Source organism: Sturnira hondurensis, unplaced genomic scaffold, assembly GCF_014824575.4.
Source record: "Sturnira hondurensis isolate 20B ecotype Veracruz unplaced genomic scaffold, ASM1482457v3 Scaffold0007401, whole genome shotgun sequence".
Classification (NCBI taxonomy): Eukaryota; Metazoa; Chordata; class Mammalia; order Chiroptera; family Phyllostomidae; genus Sturnira; species Sturnira hondurensis.
Window position 1 is genome coordinate 3898144 of NW_028080032.1, and position 25576 is coordinate 3923719.

The following is a 25576-nucleotide window of genomic DNA, read 5'->3' on the forward strand; positions in this document are numbered from 1 at the left end:
TTGTGAATTTCAACTCGGTGCCCTGCCTTTGAAATGTGACAGACATCACAGCCTCCCCAGCCCCAGTTCTTACAGCCTAGGTGTTGCTCTTTTTTGGCCGATAGCTGCAAATGAAATTTCAAAGTCTACGCATATGTTTGCTCACTTACTATTACACCAGAGAACTAAATCTGAACTTTGGAAAAAGTCTATTAATTATTGACAAATAACAGAATTATCAAGATATAGAAGGCAACATGGGAAAAAAATAAAATCAACCCGGAGTTGCAAGAACCTGTGAAAATGTCCACCCGGCTAGTTTGTATCGGTGACTATGAACAACGCGCTAAGTCAGTACTTCCGAAGTCTATCTACGACTACTATAGGTCTGGGGCAAATGATCAGGAAACCTTGGCTGATAATATTGCAGCATTTTCCAGGTGAGAAATCTTATTTTTAAGGAATGTGTCAAAACTACACAAAGACATTCTACCAAAATACATTCTCCTAGTTTCAATGCTGATGATGTAGAATTATTTGTCTAGATAGATGCTTAGCAGAGAGGGGGAAATTCTTGGGATTGTAAGAAATCTTGGGCGTTAGATTGTTGTAAGATATTTCAAGCCTGGGACTATATTGAACAACTGACTGCAAAAGCCAACCCTAAGTTTCCTCGCTTGGAATTCTATGGATTAACTATTTAACTGTGTGTGAAAATAGTGATGAATTCTGACAACCCCCTTTTCTTTGTCTCTGAGTGTGGCAGTGAGAGTGTGTTCATGGTGTGGGAAGGAGTGTTTCATGCAAGACAACATCAAATGCAAGATAAGCATCTTCCCTGTTGAGCCGGAACAGATTGTTGCCTCAAACGTTCCCATCCTGCTGGCTCTTCTTGTCGTTCACTTTGTTTACTATCTTCTAAACTTTCACTTTGGATTTCAATTTGTCTCCGTAGCATTAATCTTTCAACTTTGCTGTTTTATCTCTCCTCCAAAGAGCTTCATCTCTTTTCCCAAGCCAGTCTTCTCTTGACTTTCATATTACAGAACATAAGATGGTGGGTGTCACGGTTTATGTGCTTTTGCTTGTAATAAAAACAAGAAGCAAAATAACTTTAAAAGAGTATTTTATTTCCCAGCAGTTACAAAAATGGTTTACTTGCTCTCAGATAGGCAAGAAGAACCCTCACTACACGGGGGTCTTTCAGGCTCAGCTATTTACACTACAGCCTTTAGTGAAGCCAGTGAGTGTCGTGGGTGCTCAGTGATGGTGATAAATTAAAGGGGAAAAGGCAGAAATTATCCAGAGAAAAGACTCTTGATTCCCTGGAAAAGACTCTGCCTTCCTTCTTGATTTCTTCTTTAGTCTAGAGCAAAGTCCCTTAAAATCACTTTCCATGGGTGAATTAGGAGAAACGAGACCATGCTAACCAAGGTGTTCGTTGGCAAGCAACATCGATTCCCTGAAAATCAGCGTAGGAGCTCGAGAATGGGGTGAAGCTTGGGGCCTCTCCCAAACCCCTTTTAGCCTTGACTTTGCCTCAGAATGTTCCTTGGAAACCAAATGAGCTGAAAAGATGCTGGAATAGCCACAGGAAGGGAAAAGTTGGCTAAGAGTAGAGGAGGGGCTAAACATTCTTGAGGAGATCATATTGCAACAAACCTCGGGGACCGTTGCCTATCTCCCATTACAGAGCCTCTTTTGCTGTGCAGCTTGCTGGGTGGCCCTTTGTCCCGCACCCAGTGATGAGTTGATCCCGTGGAACTAAAGAGTAGACTTTGTGTCAGGATTTTTGTGGCCTTGGGGTGATGAGATGAAGGGAATCAATCTGAAATCTCTCATTCTGATTTAAACGAAGACTACAAAACAACCAGACCTCAAATAACCTGTCATAACACAATGACAGGACACTTTAAAGACATGTATGAGATTTATGTACCTCTCCCTCTGACAAGTACAACAGAAGATCATTCACAGTGACAGCTTTTCTCTCGCTGCACTTAGCTCTGACTAAGCCACGTTTCAGAGTTGTGGGGACAGGAGCCACTTACGTGACCCAGCAGTTGCTTGGAGACATCTCTGGGTAACACTTGGAACTCAAATATTATTGAGTCCCTCTCGATAAAAGAATAAATAAAGTCAAATGGGTAGAACCACCTGGAAGAACAGAATGTTCCATTCTTGCTCTGACCTGATTGGAGTTAATTCCAAATAGGACAGTTATTTGCCATGGCCAGACAGCTCAGCTGGTTGGAGCGTTGTCCTGATGTGCCCAGGTCGTGGGTTCAATCCCTGGTCAGGGCACATGTAGGAGTCAACCAGTGAGTGAAACAACAAATCCATGTTTCTCTCTCCCTTCCTCTCTCTCCCTAAAAATCAATCAATCGAGTAAATAAAACAGTAATTTGATTCTCATATATTAACTCAATGTATCCATCTCAAGCATGGTTTTTACATATTTTGTGGCTTGTTGTGGAATTGTCATTGCTAGAAAATGAGTCTACAGTTTGGGCATTTGGAAGTTTCATGATGTTAGAAAAGGAAGCTAGTCTCATTCCTATTGCATGCCTTATTGACACTTCTAAACAACAGTTGGTGAAAGTGATATCATTCTCTCCCTTTAATATTTGAGAAGCAATATAAACTTACCAGTGGCATTTTCAGTATCCTTTTCATAAGGTGTAAATGTCACAGAATCATCTAGCTAGTTTGCAAAACGGGTAAGTATGTTGCTTTGTGCTCTTGCATTATGAAAAGCAACTAATTGTCTCTTATTTTCAAGGATTCATATGGACAAAGATTTGAGATCCCAACTGTTTTTTTCCTTCTCCTCCTTCCCTCCGTCCTTTCATCCCCTCCCCTCCACTGCTCCCCCTCCACCCCACAGTGGTTTCTTCATCCAGACAAGTGTTTACACACACACACACACACACACACACACACACACAATCATGCACCATTTCAGGAAGTTTTAGGGGCTGAAGAAACCATTAAAAATGAATGGTAAACAATAAGATGATAAAAATTGTGTATTTTGTATACATATATTTTATGTTTTAAATGCTTAGCATACAATAATGAGAAAAAGTTAGTATGGTCACCTCCCAGTATGGTCACCTCCCAGGATTGATAAAACATTAGTTCACTGTGTTCAGTTGGTGGATTCAGTAGCAGCACACAGCATAAACAGCTGGATGACGAGTGAACGCCCTCCTTCAACAGAGCAGCCCCTTCGGGGAGTGCATATGTCACCTGATTTTTTGATAAATAAAATCTGAGCCCTTACTTAGATGTGAAGTGTGGGTCAAAAGTTCTGTTAAAGGCCCTGCCTGGTGTAGCTCAGTGGATTGAGTGGGGCCTGTGAACTAAGGGATCGCAGTTCCATTCCCAGTCAGGGCACAGGCCTGGGTTGCAGGCCAGTCCCCAGCAGGGGGCGCATAAGAGGCAACCATACATTGGTATTTCTCTCCCTCTTTCTTTCCCTTCCCCTCTAAAGATAAATAAATAAAATCTTAAGAAAAAAGTTTTTTAAAAGTCCTGTTAAAGGATGCCCATGTTTACCCTACTTCCTTTACTCAGGTATCTTTTTTCCATCCTTAAAAAATGGGTTATTATTCAATTTGTTCAATTGTTTTGTCAATCTTCATATTCTTTACCAAAGTGGAGGTCTCAGAAGAGCACAGTCCACAGTTATAGTCAACTCCTATTTTATGTACAATTTGGGGTAAAAAGATCTCTTAAGTTGGGGGTGCAGTTGGGAGGGACTTAGAAAGTTACTGAAAATATCTGCCAAAGTTCGTTGTAATTGCTCTTTGGAAAATATCAAAATGTGGAGGACTTTTTGGAGAACATACATTTTTCCACTCTATTGCGTTTTGTCTAATTTTGTCTAGGAATTGCATGTCGTGCATCCGCTTGAAAGTCTCTCTAATGTCATCCTCTAAACAAAAAAAAAAGATGTGTACGGAAGCTGCACCACACAGTTAAAGTAACTGCGCCACCATGTGGACAAGTGTAAAGCTACAGCCTGAGGTGGAACTGAACCTTGTGTTGTTAAGTGGGAATTAGACTTTTAAAAATGTCCCTCTGCCGCAGGCACATAGGCACATATGCACACAGCCAATACCCTGCAGTTCTGTGCGTGTTTTTCATCAAAGCTTCCATTGTTTCCTTAGCTCCAAGTAAATATTAATGTCTTCTACTTCAATGGCTGCTATTAGAATCTTTTTCTTTCATTCTAATAATACACTTAGAGGTGATTGGTAATAAAAACTCTCCGTAAGGCTTCTGCCTTGCCCCCTTTAAAGTGGAGATAAAGGAATCATGCAGTGAGGGTCAGTGGAGAAGAAAAGACTTCCAGCAGCCGAGCATGTGGTGTGCTGGAAAAGAATGACGATTATGATGTCCAAAGGAATTGCAAAGAAAGCACACAGTAAAACTTCTTTATTATGCTTCTCGGGGGCTGGATGTTTTTACTTCATTATGTGAGGAAGGGTTAGATTACAGACTGTTAGCTATTGCTCACAGCAACGTGAAGGCAACATTTCTGCTTCCGCTACAGGAAGTAGGCTTCACTTAAGACTTTGGAGGTTCTATTTATTTTGGTTACTCCATTACTAAATCACACTTCACCACATTAACTAAAAACCTTGATGTCCTGGAAGCAAAGTTAAATCTAGGTAATGGAAGCCAAGTGCTGGGTAGGTATGTTTGCATGTGCGCTCAACGTTTACTGTCTCAATGCTCATTAGAATAGGGCTGCGTTTTCTTCGGCTTAAATCGGTTACTAAACGAGAAGCAAAATAATTTCGAACAAACAGGAGATACAAATTTTGCTGCGAGGAAAGAGAACTAGCTCTCCTGTAAATTTTGCTAGTGAAGTTTTCATTTTTGGTTTTGGTGTTTTTACTGCAACACAAAACAATTGCAGGAAAAGGTGTTTTAAGATAATGTTCAGTTGTCGAAATTTTTTTAAGTCAAAAACTCCAATCTTTGCCCAATAACATTTTTGAAGAATAGAATAGACTCAATTTTACACCGAAAAACATTATCTTCTTTTATTATTATACTTCAATGCATACAGAATTCAGCTTAAGGATTTTGAAAAAAGAAAACATAATTTTAAAAGGAACTGCCTGAGATAGTTTCTCTGTATACTATCTTCAAATGGCTTGGAGGAAGTGAAATGAACACTCGATGTTCACACACACACACACACACACACACAAAACTAAGTGAATGTTCATAGTGACTTTATAATTGTACCAAATTGGAAACATCCTAAATGTCTCTTATCAGGGGAACGGGTAAATAAATTGTGCTACTTTCTTACCACTGAATACTCTTCAGCAACCAAAGGGAACCATCTACTGATGCTTGTAATGATATGGATGAATTTCAAATGCATTATGCTCAGTTGAAGAAGCCAGGCTTCCATGCCTAGATACTGCATGCTTCCATTTACATGACATTCTTGCAAAGTAAAACTCTAGGGACAAACCCCCTACAGACTGATGGTTATTAGGGGAGGTGTCAGGAGAGAGCTTCACTACAAAGGCTAATGGAGATGCTTTCCAGGACAGTAAACTGTTTTAGACCTTGACTGTTTTGGCAGGTATAAGACTGTATGCATTTGTCAAAGCTCAGGAAACTTTACACTCAAATGGGCAAACTCTACTGTGTGTATGTTAAATGTACCTCACCTTGAACGGCTTGAGAAATTCATTATTATCTTATTGCTAACTATCTATCTTAGCAAACATCCAAATTGCCCCTTTAGCTGTGAAAGTAATTTGCTTGGTGGGAAAAATAGAAGAAACTTTTCTCTTTTTAACTAAACTTTAATGTCAAAGCTCTAATTATGCTTTTGAAATTCTAAAACTTTTTTTTCTACTCTAGATGGAAGCTCTATCCACGGATGCTCCGGAATGTTGCTGAAGTAGACCTGTCAACTTCTGTTTTAGGCCAAAGAGTCAGTATGCCTATATGCGCTGCAGCTACGGCCATGCAGTGCATGGCTCACGTGGATGGAGAGCTTGCAACAGTGCGAGGTAGGAGGAAGATGCTCCCCGACAGGGACAGAGGAGGACTACCGTTGAGTGACTCCCTTCTCTGTGTGTACCATGCAGACACTTTCCTGGATGTTTTTATAGCCAGCGGAATTAAGCCCAGGCCTGGCCTTGCCCATTATGCAACTCTATTTTTTAACATTTTAATTTATTTTTTAAATTTATCTTTTAGAGGGGAAGGGAAGGAGAGAAGGAGAGAAATATCAATGTATGGTTGTGTCTCGTGCGCCCCTTGCTGGGAACTGGCCTGCAACCCAGGCATGTGCCCTGCCTGGGAATCGAACCGCGATCGTGTGGTTCGCAGGCCCGCACTCAATCCACTGAGCTACATCAGCCAGGGCTTTGCAACTCTATTTTTAAACAGTATAGTTCTGGTTTCATCAGGTATGGAATGAGGATAAAAATAGTACAAACCTCCTTGGGTTGCACATATAACATAAAATGCTTGAAACAGTGTCTGGCACATAGTAGCGGCTTAATAACTTTTAGTTATATTATGAGTGTTAATATCCATATCTTAGAAAATGGAGGCCTGAGAAATTGACTCACCCTAGGTCATATAGCTAGGTAGTGGTGGACATGGCATTTAACCTCATGGCTACCTTATTTCAAAGCCCTTCCTGCTTCCCCCAAGCCCATGAGGTTCTCACAATGAAAAAGAAAATGCAGCAACCTGATTGGTTGTGTTTTCTGCCATGATCTTAGACCATGATTTTATTGATTTTTTTTAGCCGATGGATTATATTCTCAATAGAGCATTTCCAACTGCCTTAGGAGAAGGGAGGGATGAGAAATTCAAAGATGATGTAAAGAAATTTCTTATTAGGGCTAATTTGCTCACTTCCCAGTCCTCCAGAAACTGTGAACATTGAGAAGTTATTCACAATGATTAATCTCCCCACATTGCTAACTTGCTTCGGAAACTCATCAAGTTAGCAATGAAGCCTATCTGACTTCTTTTTTAAAAATATTTAATTCTTGTTCAAGTAAAGTTTTCTGTCTTATATTCCCAGCCCTGCTCCCCTCCCCAGTGCTCCCTGCCTCCCTCCCATTTCTGCCCCCCACCTTAGTTATTGTCCATGTGTCCTTTATGCTTGTCTTCTTTTGAATCTAAGCAGGGCAGGTAATGCAGGCCCAAAGAACAGCGATTGAGTACTGTTTTAAAGCATTTTAGTTCTGAGAATTAAGGATCTTGTGAACTCGTTTTCATCCTTGAAATGTCTTCCTTGGAATTCTACCAGAGTATCAGCATGGGCCGGTGAGTCTGTGCTGGGGTCGGAGCCTGGGGCTCTCTTTAATTCTAGGACTGTGCACAGATCAGTGGCCCTGGGGCCCCAGCCATTCATCTACAGTGATCCTGAAATTCAGGCAGGGAGAAGAAAAAGGGAGGGGGGATACTAGATGGATGTCTATTTGGTTGGGATAGTAGAGGCCTTCCCAATCATGCCATAGACAACAACCATTAAAACCAAAGCAAATAAATACACATAAGCAAATAAAACCTGCCCTGGCTGGTGTAGCTCAGTGGATTGAGCACAGGCCTGCGAACCACACGATCACGGTTTGATTCCCAGTCAGGGCACATACCTAGGTTGCAGGTCACTTCCCAGAGGGGGCCTCACGGGAGGCAACCATACATTGATATTTCTCTCCTTCTCTCCTTCTCTTCCCCTCTAAAGATAAATAAATAAATAATTTTTAAAAATTAAAAAAAATGAAACCTCCGTGATCTAAAACTTTTATTAAAAAATGACAACAAATGACCAACTCATAAAAAGTAAAAAAATTAGACACTGCAAAGGGTTCATGTCCTTTCTGTGTAAAAAGCCCTTATATTTGAAAAATGAAATAACATACAGCACAAAATTGATGAAAAGATATAACTAAAAAAAGACATAAAGAGGAAATTCATAAATGGGGTGATAAAATGGCCAATAAACATGAAAATTGCTCAATTTCACAAATAAATAAATTAAATTATTATTATATTATGTTTTCTGAACATTAAATTATTATTTTAAGATTATGCAGTCTGGTCCTGGCCGGGTAGCTCAGTGAGTAAGAGTGTTGTCCCAATTCACCAAGGTTGTGGGTTTGATCCCTGGTCAGGGCAAACACAAGAAGCAACCAACAAATGCACAAATAACTGGAACCACAAATTGATGTTTCCCTTTCTTTCTTTCTTTTCTCTTCTCTCTAAAATCAGTAAAAAAGCATACAGTTTGATGAGGTTAGAGGACAATGTATTTTTAAATACTATTGACAAGAGGGTATGGTGAAGTCATAATTCTAGAAAATAATTTGGCACTGTGTATCAAAATTTTAAGAATGCGAATTCTCTGTGATGATGTAAATTCTCTACTAAGAATTCCAAGGAAATAGTAATGATTTTGAGGAAAGACATTTCTCCAAAAACGTTCATGTCACTGTTATTTTTAATAGGAGGGAATTTGGAAAAAGAACACACAAATGTCCCATAACTGGAAATAGGTTACAAAAAAGAAAGTACCTAAAAATGGGATAAATCATTTAAAAATCATATTGTAGACAGAGTGTGGTGGTGTGGAGGGAAGTGAAAATAGAATAAATTTTTTAAAGCAGTTACAAACAATAGGAAGATGCTAAAATGCACTTATTTTTAAAGATTAAGAAGCAAACTAGTCTTTACAAGCATTTATATATGACTGATAGGATTATTCCTGACTTCATATTCTTCCTATTTCTGGTCTATACTTATAAAATTTCTCTGAAATTATTTTGTAAGACAAAAACAATAAAAACTAGATGTACAAGAGAAAAGAAAAATGGAGAAGGGACCATGAAGAGAATGGAAAAGAAGCAGAGGAAGTAAAGGAAGGCAGTAAGCAGGTCTCACTTTGTAAAACACCCTATAGCCTGCAAATTGCTTGTATACGTACAACTTTGATATGTGACAGGTGTCCCTGTGCCCATTGTGTGGGCACAGAGCTAGAGTCCCAGAGGAAGTGGGTTTTCGTAGCTAGTGAATGACAGGACTTACTCCCCACCTCCCTTCTGGTGGGTCTCAGGTCTGTGCTCCTTCCTTTGGTCAGATGGAAAGGAAGATTAGAAGAAAGCTTACTTCAGAAGTATAATATGATAGTCTGGGTTAGAGAAATTTATCCAACAGTGTTTCCTCCTGGCCCCAACCACGAGGCATTATTAAATACCTATCTTATTATTCCTTTACATTTCTTTGCCAAACACTTATAAAGTCCGTAGCATGTTCCAGGCACTATTCTAAATACAAGTATGAAAACGCTGAATCCTTTGAACAGCCCACAGAAGAAGTGTTGTTATGAAGCCCATTTCACACAGCAGATGAGCAGCTTGTCCAGAGTCACATACAACAATCCGTGAAGATGGGATTCAGACCAGGCCACCTGGCTCTAGAGTCTGGGCTCTTAACCTTGAATTTCCAGAAAAATCCCATCAAATGTCTCCAGAGGAAGCCCATTTATCTGTCAGTTACAATCCCCTAAAGGTAATTACTTTATCAACTGAAGACCCTGCTAAGCAGGTCCAACAGGAGAATGAGATGCTTGACAGACCCTGGGATAAGGTGGATCAGGCAGAACCAAGGTGAGGTGCTGTGCAAACACAGGAATCAGCGATGACAGGTTGCACGCAGTGCCCTGGAGAATCTGTTTCGGGTCAGTCAGGTTCCTGTCTGGGCAGTGACACCACAGTTTACACTCCAGATTTGTAGTAGATTTGTAGTAGAACCCTCCCTCCAGGATTTAAAGATCCTTAAGGTTTTCTTCTACATTCCAGTGACCACCTATGGGTTGATGGTCTATTTAGTATTGAGACCGAAAGCCAATGGCAATCAGCTCATCACGAAGAGTGCTCCTTGGTTGGCATGTTTTGTTTGTGGGATGGGTAGGTGTCTTGGAAGGACAGGGTGTGCACCTTGGTGCCCGGGATATACTCCCCTGTTACTTACCATTTGCATTGGAACCTGCAATTTTTTGCCTGCCATTTTTCTCTGGCAACAGAATGACAAATGTCAGGATGGGTGGGTTGGGAGTGGGTGAGTGGGAGGGACCCCTGAGCCGACGATGCACAGGAGTTTTAGCAACGCCCCATCTCTCTTTGGTCAGGATCACTGACATGTTGCTAACGTTGTAGCCCAGGGTTCCCAGTGGGACCGAGCCCCCATTGCCCTCAGAAGTTACCTGCTCATCAACTCCCACTTCCTCAGCTACCTTTCCATCCCTCTCACTTTCCTACTCCATCACCTTACCTTGTGCTTATTCCCAGATTAAAGACTTACTCATATGTTTGTCTCATTGTTGGCTTCTGGAAGGGTGCAAGCCAAGGTGGAGGTTATATATAGCCACAAGCAAATTTAAAGAAGGCATTCGTATTTGGTGGAGATTACTTCCTGTTCTCAAAACTGAGAAAAAATTGACATGGCATTAAGTGGCTGATATTTGATTTACTTTATTGTTTTAAAATATGGAAATCCCCTCAAGCAAGCCTGATCCTTGTGTTACAGAACAGACCCAAGTGGGGTATACGATATACTATTACTGAAAGGACCCCCACTAGGTTCACTATGCCCCCTGTCAGAGGAAAGATGTCTCTCAATGCCAGAGATTTGTGAAAAGGAAAGGAAATGTCATTTAAAGTTATACAGGCCAAAGTCCTTTAGGATACCCACAGACGCACACAATCCTTCCTTTTCCCTCTGCCCTAATCTAGGGTACTGAATTTCAGAAAACGAAGTAGAAGTCAGTGATTCAGGCTCCCAGCACCATCAGCTGTGGCACCGCCAGGATCTCCAGCTAATCCAAAGCCATGTGGCACCTTCTCATGGCTCACCAGCCAGGGCCTCATTGGTGGGCCAGGACACTCAAGAGTCCTTTCACCCCTTTTCTTCCAGGCAGAGTCTCTCCTGCTTCCTAAGCCATGAGGCAAAAGGGAGCACCCCAAAGCCATGTGGCCCTCACTTTCACCAAGGCTCCGGGGTCCCCACTCTGCCAAAGTTGCATGGTTTTCTCTCAGATGGCTGCTGAGTCTGGGTTTAAGTCCCCAAGCCAATCTTCCTCTGCAGCCCCATTTTCCACCCCTCCTACAACTGGTTACACCCGCCAGCATTCCTGTATCCTCCCAGCTGTACTGGGCTACCATAGTGAGTCTGGGCAGGCATGGCCCCATGGCATGGAGCCAATGATCTCCAAGCTCTCATACAAGCACTTGTAACCAGGGGGAGTTGCCTCCCAGTTACATCTTGGATGGAAGTCACTTCCATCCTCCTGGCTCAAAGCATGGCCACAGCTATTTAACATATTTATGCAACCAGTTAAAGGTTATAGATGTGTTAAATGAACATGCCAGAGGTTAGCTGCAAAGCTGTTCCTATGCAAAACAGCTCTCAGTGGCCCTGCTCCATGTGTCCCATCCCCCAGCTCAGACTGGTGGGGGTGAAGACATCATATATATTTTTCTAATATTTCTTGGATACCTTGAGTTCTGGACCCCATTCCAAATCCCTATTTGGGGCCCCTCTCTTGGCTGCACACTTGGGGAAATTGTGAAATCTATGGAAGATATTTAGAGGACTTCTTTTTTTCCCCCACCCTTTTAATGATCTGGTCCCAAATTAAGGTTTCCTGTTTCCAGGGGCTGGGGCCAAGTTCGAGAGACTGGGGTTAGTGAGCAATTCTCTCCGGAGGAAGTTTCCCCTTCAGCCTGGTCAGTAAGTGTAGGTGAGGTTTATTCAAATCCCCAGAACATAGTTTGGCCTGAATAATTAAAATGGGCTTCTAGAAAGTTCTGGAAGTTACCATGGTATCACAGTCTCATCTTCCCAGTTGGCTCTCCAGACTTCTTCACAGGGTGCTTCAAGGGCTTTTGGCCTTTCTTCTCACCAATGCGGGCACATCCGCAGTATCAACTGGGGACAGAGCTCTGCTTTCATACACGGCTGTGTGGTAGTGGAGCGACTCTTTTTTGTCTTTCATTTTCAAAGCGGCGATGAACACGTGATTTCGGATAAACAACAAATCATTATGATTGTGTGTCCTGTATGTTTGCTTGGTGCATGTGGCATGCCTAACTGAATAAAGCTCTTACCTTCGGGGGTTCTTGTGAGGATTGCATGAGAGCAATGCTAGGGAAAGCTTCCCAAAATGTGGTTTACTTTTTAATTTTCTTCTCAGAGTTCAGAGTTCCCTATATCTTTCTTTTCTACATATGGAAAACACTTTTTGAAACGTACCCTCCATGTATGCCTTCATGGGATTGAAAATGGCTCTTTTTACTTTGCTAAAGACATTTTTGTTTGTTAGGCGTTATTCGGGAACTTCAAAAAATAATGTTAAGGGCCAGGCTGGTAATATAAATATCCAAAGAGGGAGGAAGTTCAGAAAACAACAATGCAAGTTCGCTGGTGGAGACCAGCAAGTCTGAGATCGCAGGCTCTGTCCAAAGTGGGCAGCCCTGGCTTGGTGCTAGCTAACCAGTGCCTGGAGGGGGCTGCCAATCTTCACAATTTTAAGAGAAGCCAGAAGTCTTGATTTTTATGTGCAATCTCTTGGTTTTTAAACGTTGGCAAATAAATCAAAATTGGGGCAACAATGTGTGGGCCAAAGCAAATACTTCTGTGGGCCACAACTGTCCGATCCGGCTGGGACATCTGATTTATGTGGAAATTCACCACTAACTGGCTTCACTTCTCGTGACAGGCCCTTTGCGCTCTCTAGGATTATTACCTCGTGTCCTCACTGATAAAGTGAGCTGCTTACAGGAGATCAGTGGTTTGCTTACCACGTCCGAGGGAGCCTGGGGTTGGAGCCAAGGATCTCAGAGAAGTTAGGTTCCACTTACGTTGTGTGTTGCAGTTCAAACGAACAGATCTTCAGAGAAAAAGTTCTGCTGCTGAGACAAAAGCAAAGGGAAAAAACTCTAAAAATGAGCCTTGGCTAGGTGGCTCAGTCAGTTGGAGTGCTGTCCCTATAACAAAAGGCTGTGTGTTCAAACCCTGGTCGGGGCGCATACGGGCGGCAGCTGATTCGTGTTTCTCCTCTCCCTCTCTCTTTAGAATCAGTGACTATATCCTTGGGTGAGGATTAAAAACAAAATAAAACAACCCTTCACAATGAGAAAACTCAAAAAAACAAAAACAGAAAATTCCCAAGAGGAGTAGATGATCTTTATGATTTTTTTCTGTATATATTAGTTTTGTGCCCATTTAAAATTTTATCAAATACATAAGAGCAATTGTAATGGAGTAGAGGTCTCTGGAGATCCCTGAAAAACAGGCAAACTCCCCCAACTCTGCAAAAAGGCAAGGCGGGGCAGAGGGTGCCAGAGGACCAGAAGGCACAGTACTCACGACACACTGCAGAACAAAGGCAGGTAACACAGCCCTGTGCCTTCCTGAAGGGAGGGGCTGTGGAGGAGACTACTGCCAGGGAAAACTGTAAATAGAGGAATTATGAGGCTGAGAACTTGCGCTGGTGGAGTCACTAGTGACAACCGAGCAGGGCGAACGGGAGGGGATAGAGCACCCCACTGCCCTGCACGAGCTGTGAGGGGCTGGATGCCCCACGGTGGACTAACAGATGCACATGCACCTCTGCGTGGCTGGGAATCTCTTGCCCTGACTATATAAAGCCAAAAGAGAGTCAAAGACACTGGGAAGCTGACAAACATGGCAGACACTGACACACCATAGGAAATGCCAGACACTCCCACTGTCTTCCTGTGCATGTGGGATTTCAGGAGTGTCTTTTGAAAGGAAAAGGCAGAAAGGATCTCTCCTGAGTGTTCTTGCTCTCTCGCTTGCTTGTGCTTCTGGTACGGGCGCTTGGTATGGACAAGTCTCTCTCTTGCTTTGGAGCTTGGTGCAAGCTCTTTTCCTGGGCTTTTAGCATTTGGACATTCTGGGCCTCTGGCCCTGCTTCCTGCATGGATGGAAGGCGTGTGGGACCAGGAGATGCTGGGCCCACCAGTGGCTTAGACTCCACGAGGATGGGAGCCCACTCCTGGAGGCAGGGTCCTACACTGAGACGTGTGCCTCCATGGACTCCAGCCTAGGGGACACTATGATCCAGTGTAACATGGCCCACGGTTTTGCTGCAAGAGGATGGTGCCTCCGCAGCCCACTAAGTGCACATGCCAGAGAGATGGAGGTCTGTGTGTGTGACTGGCTTAAGCACAGATGAGGAAAGGAGGAACTTCTGGGCATGCTGTTGGCCTTTTGGGAGCAGGAGAAGTTCTCGGTCTCGTGGAAGGGAAAGGCTCAGATCAGAAGTGCTCTCAGCACCCCCAAGTTTGGAACCCCGTTAATAAAAACCTGTTCCCTTCAACACAATCGTTGGGTTATATATAAGGGTGCCAAGTGGCCAAAGCCCAGTGCGCATGGTTACAAGAACATTCAAAGTAGGAAACTGACCTTTCTTAATTTTTTGGAATCCCATCTCTATCTTCTGCCTCTTACACCCTGGAGAACACAGGTCAGAAAGAGAGCTCTTGTGAGCCTCTGATTTTCCTTTCTCATAGCTGCATTCCTGGAATAGAGGAGATCGAGTAGATAGGGACTTCTCTCTGGATCTTCCTGAAAACACAAATAGGTGTTTAATAAATGCTACATACATTTTAAAAGAGATACTTCAGAGTCTTGTAGAAAATAGCGATAACCATGAATGTGTATGTGTCAGGCCATTTGAATTTATTAACTCATCTGTCCCTGAGCACCATCTGAACACACATGAGCCCAAAGCTGTAAGAATGTTTCCCCAACTCCTGAGGATGTGAAAACAGGCTTGCAAAGGTTGAATACTTTTCTCAAGGTTATTGTTCACATATGCAGTGCTATCAATGATGTCCTGGTCAGTTACTGCTGCTTCCAAACGTTGTTAACGGCAGCAAGAACCCCTAAGACAAGCTCTGTGCCATAGTCTTGAAATATTAACTGTAAATGTTCTGTTTTTAGAGTTTTATCCCTTTAGTTTGGAAAGGATGCTACAAAACCAAAGTATATGAAACTCATTAGGAAATATGAGCCTTGTATAAAATTCAGAAACATAAATAAAGGGGCCTGAATTTTAAACAAACAAAAATTTAACAAGAATTTTTCTTCTATCTTAACTGTTAAGATAGAAGGAAGCCAGCTGGGAAACACTGGGCTGCAGTTTGGCACACATTGTATTGTGATAAAGAGATTTATTGCAGTAAGTGATTCAGTCAACAGTTTGATAATTGACAGTTGTTATATTTAAGCAGTCATATAAATTCTTGTACTTACAATGGTACACTCATTTGAAACTATTAAGTTGGTTTTTGATTTTTTATATACACTTCAGGGATGATTACAAAATCATTTCTACAAGTATTTGGCATATTGAAAGAAATGCTGGTAGTGCATAAGAGAGGTGGTGTCTTCAGGTTAACTTCCCATCTTGCAAGACAGGTAGAGTATCTCTGACTTCTTAAGGAACCGATTTATAAATGCTTACTATTCACTGAGGCTACTAGGACATTATCATGGAATTCCCTCTGGTTTTGTGCACAGTTGGTGTAATAAATTTTATTTCACCCTCTCAAGAGCTACATTAGCTCTTTTGCTCCATTTAAATGTGGAAAGGCAAAAAGAAAGAGAAAAAAAGGGATTCAACAAACGTGCGTTCGTCCCGTTGCTTCTTTTTTTTTAATATAATTTTTATTTAATTCTTGTTCAAGTACAGGTTTCTGTCTTATATTCCCAACCCTGCCCGCCCCCCACCCCATGCTCCCCGCCTCCCTCCCCTCTCCACCCCCCACCCTCAGTTATTGTCCATGTGTCTTTTATACTTGTTCATGTGAGTCCGTCCCGTTGCTTCTAACGTGCCATACAGACCAGCGCCACAGGAGGGAGCGCTGGGACCTCAAATACAGAGAAGTCCAGCCCACCTGACTTGTTCCAGGAATGCTCAGAGTATTAGCAAATTCTTATTAAACTGTCAAAAGAAAAAAAAAAGATTTTTAAAAGAAATTCCTGCCCCTGGATGCAATTAGAGGCTACCACACAGGATTTGATGGGCCATAAAACCATTAAATCTAAACACTTTCTTTTTGAGCCTAAAAGGCCAGAACATTCCAAAGTGAAGTTTTGGGACTCAGCGCTGACTTGACCACCTATCAAGGCGCAGGTGGACCGGATTGCGGAGGAACACAAAGAGCCACACAGACCCCAGTGAACGGAATTAGGGTGTAGGTGAGAGCTTTAGCTGTTGAATTTTCTGGATTTTCCGAGATTAAGTGATCAACCCTAACATTGAGTGAAAGACCATTCAGCAAGAAAAATTGTCATTTCCTTTGCTCCAGACCCAAACGATGTATTTTTGAAAGCTTTATTGATTTATATATTTATGTGTTGTACTAGGTGACCTAGTAGATATACATTTCAGCATAACTACGAGGAAAATATCCCCGTTATTCTCAATCTTCCCTAAATCCAGGAAAAACACCGGGTTTGCTTTAAGTGAAACTTTTGCTCTTTCTGAAGGGGGTGTCTTATGCACCAGAAGCCTGGACTTCACAGTCCTATCATTAATCTTCACAATAGACCCGCAAGGCGATCGTCATTTATCACCCCCCTCACCAGACGTGCAGGAAAAGCAGGCGCTTGCCCGAGGTCTGGAGCCAGTCGGTGGTTAAGGCGGGTTTGATCTGCTTCGTTCTAGAGTTGGACTCAGCTATTTGTCTTTGTTCTTTTTTATCAATTTTTACTGAGAAAAAAAAGAAAGGAAGACTCATGGAGAAAACTTTGTCCAGATTACATCAGTTAAACATTGGACAGGAGACACCTCTGCAATATTGTATTAAAGAACACCAGTTCACACCTTTTCTCATCTTCATTTTTAAATTACTTCAGCTGATTTATGTTTTGAGCTTTTTTTGCCAGCAATCAAAAGTCAGTGGAACGCTCCTTCTGCACACACATGTTGCATATACACACACGTACATGTATATATTAAAAGACTATAGACTCATTTATGTATTATGCATATATACTATGTACATACAGTGTATAATTAGCATCTAAATTTTTTCAAAAATTATGGGCTCAGGGTTTAAATAGCTATTAAAAATTAGACTTTAGCAATGTTAAAGACCGATGTCACGAGATGTGACTTTGAAGATGTTGCACCCTAGCTTGAGCTATTGGGCAGCTTTCTGGTGAGGCTAAAAGTGCTTCTTCCGGTATTATTAGTGTGCCTGGTGAGAAAGCATGACTTTGGGAAGTGGGAGGCTCATCTGTGGATCCCAACACAGGGGCTGTTCAGCTGAGGGAGGTGCTGGACGTCGTCGTGTTCAGGGTGGATACTCCCCACAACAGTTGTGAAATGGCATCTTATTATGGTGTGGTCTCCATCTGCCAGCTATGCCCAACCCTGACAAGTCGATACAATGAGGGAGTAATAACCTGGGAATCAGTGCAATACAGCTAATGTTTTATTCTGTGGCAGAGTTCTGTGCAGAGATGAAGAGGAAGCAGAGACGGAGGGGGCTAAGTTGTCATTGGGACTAACTTTTCCTCAACAATAGTTCCATACAGTGAAAAAGAATTCTCACCGTGTAGTGACAGAGGGGTCACTCGTGACTTTACTGCCCGAACTCAGACAACGGACTGTGATGGAGGCACAGGAAAGATGAAATTGGGTTTCCTGGCCGTTCTTGGCAGTGTTTAATTTGACTTCCTACATGGTAAATTAAGATTTGCTTGACCACTTCAAAGTGTTGCAAGCATAATTATAGTGGAAGTTTTGTTCTTTTCTTAGAGACTAACTTCAGAGCATTCTTTCTCTACACTATCTCGATGGTAATTTTAGACATTCATAGAACAATGTTAATTGTGTCTTTAACAAACCTGTGTAATGGTAGTTCCTGGGCAAAGAAAAGTTGATACACTCGGTGGATGTGAGTGTGCACCTTGATGCAAACACGATAGTGTGTCAGACCCTGAGTGGGGAACCACACAACCCCTTGGTACTTTGTCATTGCATATTTCCACCATTACACAACGACTTCCTGTGCAGATGACAAAGTGCGTTTTCTTAACAAAATTTCAGCACAGCTGTTTTGATGACTAAATTTTGCAGGAGCTTTTTAATCAAATGTACTTTAAAAAAACTTGAGGCCCTTTGATGATATTACCCTCTTTCCTTCAGACACATAATTTGGGAAACTTAACTCACCTTTCCCATAAATAAGAGCTGTTTTCAAAAGAATCATTGGGACCAAAAGTAGCCCATTGCTTTGTTGTTCTGCCCTAATCTGGGTGTGTGGTTGTCCCACATGAATTGATGGTCCACGTTATGGACAATTACTCCCGTCGATACCTAAGGTTTTATATTTGCCTTTCTTTGTTGTTGTCATCGTGGCCGTGGGTGAGCATCATCCTCAAATGTATCACAGCTCCCCTCCTCATCAATCATAGCATGGCAAACTTTAGTTTTACTTGATGACTCAGCATCTTCTTTATGTGTGTAAACCTGACATCAAACATTTGGAAGCAATTTTACAATGGGTCAGTTGTGCCTTCTCAGCTTTGAGTAACCTCTCTCTTCTTTCTCATCTTCTGCCATTTTACTTTTTTTGTCACTTATTTTTGCTTCTAATCTGAAAGCTATGAAACTGGGCTAATCCTAGATAAGCAAGTTTATAAAATACATCTGATGATGGGTAAGTATGCTGAAGGGCTGTTACTATAGTGCAATTTAATACCTTGACTTTAAAACGAATGAGAGATGAATGCTTAAGAAAGTGTGGCACATGTATCTGTGCCTCCCTCCGTAGGGACATCAGTGGAGAGAAAAGACACAATCATCAGCAAGATGTGACTGGTGATTAAAAAGCCACGCACCAGCCATGGTCTCCACTACTGCCACCCACACATTTCTCCCACCTTTTTCTGTAAGGTCCTATCTTTTCCTGGACCATCAGGTACCTCCCATTAACTTGGATGAAGCCTTGTGAATGAAAATATCTACTTTGTTCTCAGAGTATCCTCCACAAACAAAAGCGAGAATATCACCGGGGAGCTTGTTAGAAATACAGACTCTCAAGGCCCCTCCGAGACCTACTGTGTCAGAATCTGAATGTTATCAACATCCCCATGTGATTCCTACGCACGTCCAAGCGTGAGAAGCACTGGAAAGAGTCTGAAATGAAAGTTCCTGGTGCTTCCTGACTAAAGGCGTAATTCAAACCCTCAAAGATGAAACAGTGTTAAATGTAGAATGAATGGCCCTCCCATTTGAAGACTCTCTGAGATCTTCGGAGAGCCAGCTGATTTCAGGTCAGCTGCCTAAAATGCAGCAGGAAGGAAGAAGCAGACTCTAGATAAATGAGATAGATGTGTACAAAGTGGTTTTCAAAGAACCGGGACAGGTAAGCTTAGTGTCCAGCCCCCTAAACTTAAGTCCTTAATAGATTTCCTGTCTTCTCTCCTCCACATCCAGATTATCTGGATCAGAAGTAAACATTTTCATTAAGGCCTGAGGTAAAGCAAAACCCTACCAAAATCTAGAAGCACATTGCATTTCTTAGTCATAGGAAAGATTCTACCAGCTCATGCCGCTTTACAAAGCTCTAGTCCATTTCAATCACGGTACACTGGAGTTTAGGATTTGCATCAACCACAGAGGTGGCTGCATTTGTATCTAACATGAGTTGATAGAAACCTCTGTAGCAGATTTCAAGTTCCATAGCGTAGGAAATTGAGGAACTCTCTAATGAATGGTAGTTTGGGCCAGCTCATGCCAGCTCAGTCTTCTGCCAGCTCATGGGAGACCCTTGTAGCATTTCCCACCCTAGGGCATGTGATGTAACTCTAATAAGAAACTTTAGTGTGAGTGGGTCTGAGGGTAACTTTTGTTCTGCTAAACAGAATGCACCAACATTTTCCACTAGCGCATAGCCTGTTTCAGGGTGGTGAGACGATCGGGGTCATGGGTGAGCGTTAACAATGACATTGATCACATTTTTTCCATGTAATTATACTTACAGCTGTATTGCAAATGGCAGAATGTGTGTTAGCTGCTACTGAGTCATCTCCAACTCCTGAGACCCTATGAATGAGTGAGTGACGTCTGCAATGTCCCATCCTCAACAGCCCTGCTTAGCTCCTGCAGGCGTGTGCCAATGGCTTACTTGTCCTCTGCTCTTCCCCAGTAACCGATTGAGTGCTTTGTGACCTGGGGTTCTCATTTTTCAGTGCTCTCTCTCGCTTCATTCTGGACTCTGCCCATAGGGTTTTCAAAGTGAGACAAAAGGAAAAAAAGGAGAGTAAGAAAAGAAAACCACACGCAGCACCGGTTTCACCATTGCCTTCTGCCGCACTTGCCCTTGGGTCTGTGGTGTCACTGTCCCCAACACCTGTGAAGTGCAAGTGCCCCAGCAGGGAAATGAAAGAGTAGAGAAACAAGAGAATAGAGTGAAAACTTAATTATTTTCTTCCAAGTGTTACTGTTTGACAGCTGGACTAAGCAAACACTGACAGCCCTTTAGATCTGCTTGCTGTTCCCCCCATGGAATCTGTAGACCAATTAGAGCTCAGGGTGGGGGGTGGGGCAGGAGTGTATTTCTGCTGCATCTCTCAGATTATTTGCTGTTGTTCGCTCCTGACTTTTCAAAGTGAAGTGTACCCTGGGAGTGTAGGAATCATCTCCGTTGATATTTTCATCCTACAGAGGACCTAGCAGGGAGTTCCTTGGCCTGGAGAAAATTCCTCTGTCCTTCAATCATTTTCTTCCTTAGGGTCATGCACACTTTATACCTTATGTGCAAGAGAAAATGGGAATGGGTGTCTTGAGCATCGACAGCATTGCAGAGGAAAGCTGAGCATGGAGATTATGAATAATGATGTTAGGAAACCCAGGTCTTGGCAAAATGAGGAAAATTTAAAAAGCTATGTAAAACGTCTTTTCCCAAATAATGTTAGGTATTCTCTCACTTAACCTTTAACAATTGTATGATGTTAGAGTTTACCCAGAAAATGTTCACAAACATTGCCTCAGTGTACGATCCAGCGATCCTCTGAGTGGGCAGGGCAGCCCCGCACTTGAAGCTGAACTGTGTGTTGTGGGTGGCAGGGCTGGGGCTGTAGTAGCACAGGCCTTCCGACACCTCAACACACTATGTCCTGTTGTCGTTCTGAGATGCAGATATTATTTCCTAGGTTATACGTATGGCATTGTCTTTGATGCCGCAATGCCTGAGAACTTACTCATGTTTCTTTTAGTGCGTGTGTGTGTGTTAAAGCATTTTAAAATATCAGTGGTATAATGTATTAATGTTACCTCTAAATAAAAAAGAGAAAGAGATGTCAAATATAAATAGTCTGAATATATCATCTAGAGCAGCGATTTTTAGCCAACGTGCCACAAGTATTTTCAGAACATGTAATACCTGACTATTTAGAGGCTTATTTCTGACTTATTTCCCCTTAGATTGTTGAATAAAAAATGACAACACCTAACACAACAATGGCCATCTGGTGTGGATGAATCAAAATTATACCTATTTTTTGTCAGATTGGCAAAAAATATGTTTTTTGGTGTGCTGAAAAATCTTAGTCATTGGTTGATGTGTGCCATGAGGTGAAGGTTGAAAACTGCTGACTTAGAGCATTAAAAGTTCAAGTGTCCATCCTTGAAGATATATGTTAGNCTCCTGGCTTTTCAAAGTGAAGTGTACCCTGGGAGTGTAGGAATCATCTCCGTTGATATTCTCATCCTACAGAGGACCTAGCAGGGAGTTCCTTGGCCTGGAGATAATTCCTCTGTCCTTCAATCATTTTCTTCCTTAGGGTTATGCACACTTTATACCTTATGTGCAAGAGAAAATGGGAATGGGTGTCTTGAGCATCGACAGCATTGCAGAGGAAAGCTGAGCATGGAGATTATGAGTAATGATGTTAGGAAACCCAGGTCTTGGCAAAATGAGGAAAATTTAAAAAGCTATGTAAAACTTCTTTTCCCAAATAATGTTAGGTATTCTCTCACTTAACCTTTAACAATTGTATGATGTTAGAGTTTACCCAGAAAATGTTCACAAACATTGCTTCAGTGTACGATCCAGTGATCCTCTGAGTGGGCAGGGCAGCTCCGCACTTGAAGCTGAACTGTGTGTTGTGGGTGGCAGGGCTGGGGCTGTAGTAGCACAGGCCTTCCGACCCTCAACACACTATGTCCTGTTGTCGTTCTGAGATGCAGATATTATTTCCTGGGTTATACATATGGCATTGTCTTTGATGCCGCAATGCCTGAGAACTTACTCATGTTTCTTTTAGTACGTGTGTGTGTTAAAGCATTTTAAAATATCAGTGGTATAATGTATTAATGTTACCTCTAAATAAAAAAGAGAAAGAGATGTCAAATATAAATAGTCTGAATATATCATCTAAAGCAGCGATTTTTAGCCAACGTGCCATAAGTATTTTCAGAACATGTAATACCTGACTATTTAGAGGCTTATTTCTGACTTATTTCCCCTTAGATTGTTGAATAAAAAATGACAACACCTAACACAACAATGGCCATCTGGTGTGGATGAATCAAAATTATACCTATTTTTTGTCAGATTGGCAAAAAATATGTTTTTTGGTGTGCTGAAAAATCTTAGTCATTGGTTGATGTGTGCCATGAGGTGAAGGTTGAAAACTGCTGACTTAGAGCATTAAAAGTTCAAGTGTCCATCCTTGAAGATATATGTTAGGGATCATGAAAGGGGGTGAGTGGAAGTAAGGGAGTAGCCTCCTGTCGTGGGGAATCAGTGTTTACTTGATGGCGTCGCCTCCTAGGTGTGTTAGCCAAGGTTCTCAGACTTGGGCTCACACTATGGACCTTTGTCATGAGCAGGCCTGGCCTTTCTAGCACTGTCTCCTCAGAGGTCATTTCCATTTTCCCAGGAGTTGCAAAAATGCAACTTGCACCGCAGTCTTCTGTTACTGACCCAGAAGTTGGAAACAGGGCTCTCTAGATGCAAGCTGACCCCTGCCCTTTGTAAAATAAAATCTGGAAGTTGCTGCTTTTCAGAGCTGCAGGTCAGTGTTTCATTGTGGAAAATGAATTGGGGAGAGAAAACAGATTTCAAAAACATTGTGCTTTCAAGCACAATGACTAGACTAGCATAACTCTCATCAGAGCTTCTTAACAAAGTCTGACTGTGCTAGGTCATTTGAGGGTCTCAGATGCCATTTCTAGACCTCTCACAGGGCTCTGGATGCCCCCAGCTCTTCCAGGCATTAACCTTTAAATTGCTGGATTGGGGGAGGGAGCCAGGATTCCTTGCCAAGAGAGTGGAGTGATGGCACATTGAAGGGACTCAGAAGGGGAATTATTTACTTTAGACCCATGGTTACTTACCAATTAGAATGGAACTATTTCAGCATTTGCACAAGCAGCATTGTTATGTACCAATGTTATGTTGTTATGTACCAGCGTTCTGGTACGTACCAACTTAATCCCAGATCTATCCCTAGTGGAACCAGGTGAATTTATGATAGTCTCTCTGAATGGTTCTTACAAAACCTCAGGCTCCCTTATTTCATTCTAACATGAAGCTGTGTTGAAAACAATGGATGTAATTCATCAATAATTTCCCATGATCACAGCAAATAATCACAAGTAAATGGCAATCACAGTGATGAGTATTATATGTCCCAAAGAGTGTGGGTGCTTCTAAGTTTCGCTCCTATTCTCTTCTGGGAGTAGTATCTTAGCCTCATTTCATAATACGTCAGTGCAGACTCTGATATTCCTCCAGCATCCAGGGAGAGAGTCTCATTAAATTCATCAAATCACCAAATATTTGCTGAATGTCTACAACTGGAAACAACTGGCAACTTAGAATTTGGGGGAGCCCCAATTCAAACTTTCAGCTCTGATGATTTAATCATCGGAAAACACAGAGTTAGTATCAATAACGTTGGGAGCCATTAGCACTTCAGCTGATAGACTCAGAAAATGGACGCTTGGACCGGCCTTGGCTTTACCTGGACATATCTCACAAGAGATTTTGGACAAATTGTTTGTGAGCACTGATGTGCATGGGTCATGGTTCAGGTGATGTCAATATTTTTGATGTATTGGTTTGTAGTATTTTAATGATCTGTATGGAAAGTCTGCAGATACTTCTTATAAGTTAAAGATCTTTTTGCAGGTTTGGCAGAGCTGCTGATGCCTCTGTGCAAAATGCAAAGTGGTGCCCTGTCATTCGGTGCTCGTTTTAGCTGGCCCATTTTGTGTAGCCACTCTGCTCCTAGAGTGTGCGATAGGCCTTAGCCACCCGTTTCCATTTCCATGCCTTTCCAGGGCTGGCAGTGTGGCAGTGTCCTCTGGGCACATGGCAAACCTGCTTTCTCGGTTGTCATGACCCTGACGGATTGGGGGAATGCATCTATCCGTGCTTGGATAGGGGAGTCTTCGGGGCATCTAGGGGTTCTAGAAAGATCCTTGCTCTGGGGGAGTGGTCAGATGTGCTGGGTTCTCCCACTCTGTGGCCCATCTCTGTGTGACTTTTTTAATGTAACATCCTCTTCAGGACATAACATCTCTGGGAAATTGATACTTAGGGGATTCTGGCTCAAAGCACCAATGCCCCCTGGTGTTCCTTCCGAACAACAGTGGATGCCCTGAGCTCTTCTTCATATTTACAGATCTTAATGAAAATCACACAGTAGTCCCAATGTGCATCTGTATTAGTGCTGAATAAAATGTGGGGTTTGGGGCAACATTTCATAAGCCATGAGTCCCTACAGGAGAAATTATCAAAGGAGCACTTGGAGGGAACAGATTAGTGATACATAGAAGATATAATCCATAGCTCAGATCTTCTTTATCTAGCCTATGGCCTGAAGAACAGGGATATAAAAACCAAAAACACCTTCAAAGGCATAGGAAAATTAACATTTATCAAAACCCAAATTCATTTTATGGTCATCTGAATTCAGAGTTTTGCTATTGAATGTTGATGCAAATAGTAGATGTCAAACTGTGGTCCAGGACTAGCAACAACAGCATCACCTGGAGCTGGGTACAAAGGCGAGTTCTCGGGCCCCGTCTCAGATCTGCTGAGTCAGAAACGCGGGGGGCGGGGTGGGTTCTGCTCTCTGTGTTTTCATAAACACTCCAAGGGTGTTCACTAAAGTTGGAGAAACGTGGATGCTTTTTAACCTCTTAAAGTTGCTTTTTCAGCAGCATGTCACTTGATTCTCATCAACACTCTATGTGTCACTTGGACAGCTACTTTGCTCTCTCTTTGATGTATGGTGGGCACACAGTGCAGTCAAATGACCCAGGGTCATATAGTCTCTATGTTTATTATTTAAGTCTTTGCATAGAAGCATTATATCAATTTCTCCCTCTACCAAGGCTGACCCCAACTGTACCACCTATTTTTGGAGGAAAGATTATTATCCAGGTTCTTTCAAGTTCTCTAAGACAAGTGGTTAGAGGATTCTCTCTAATTTTTTTTATTATTCATCCATTGTTTTCATACCTTGCTCAAAAGGATGG

The 25576-nt window shown here is 42.1% G+C and overlaps 1 protein-coding gene across 1 annotated transcript in view; it reads left to right on the forward strand.

Annotated features, from left to right (window-relative positions):
* The first annotated feature begins 236 nt into the window (after positions 1-236).
* The window catches only part of HAO1 (hydroxyacid oxidase 1), a 55461-nt gene continuing 30121 nt past the window's right edge, over positions 237-25576 (forward strand). Inside the window, exons 1-2 of the mRNA XM_037051668.1 lie at positions 237-419; positions 5878-6029. Coding sequence (XP_036907563.1) covers positions 283-419; positions 5878-6029 — 289 coding nt within the window. The 5' untranslated portion in view covers positions 237-282. The remainder of the gene's footprint in view (positions 420-5877; positions 6030-25576) is intronic.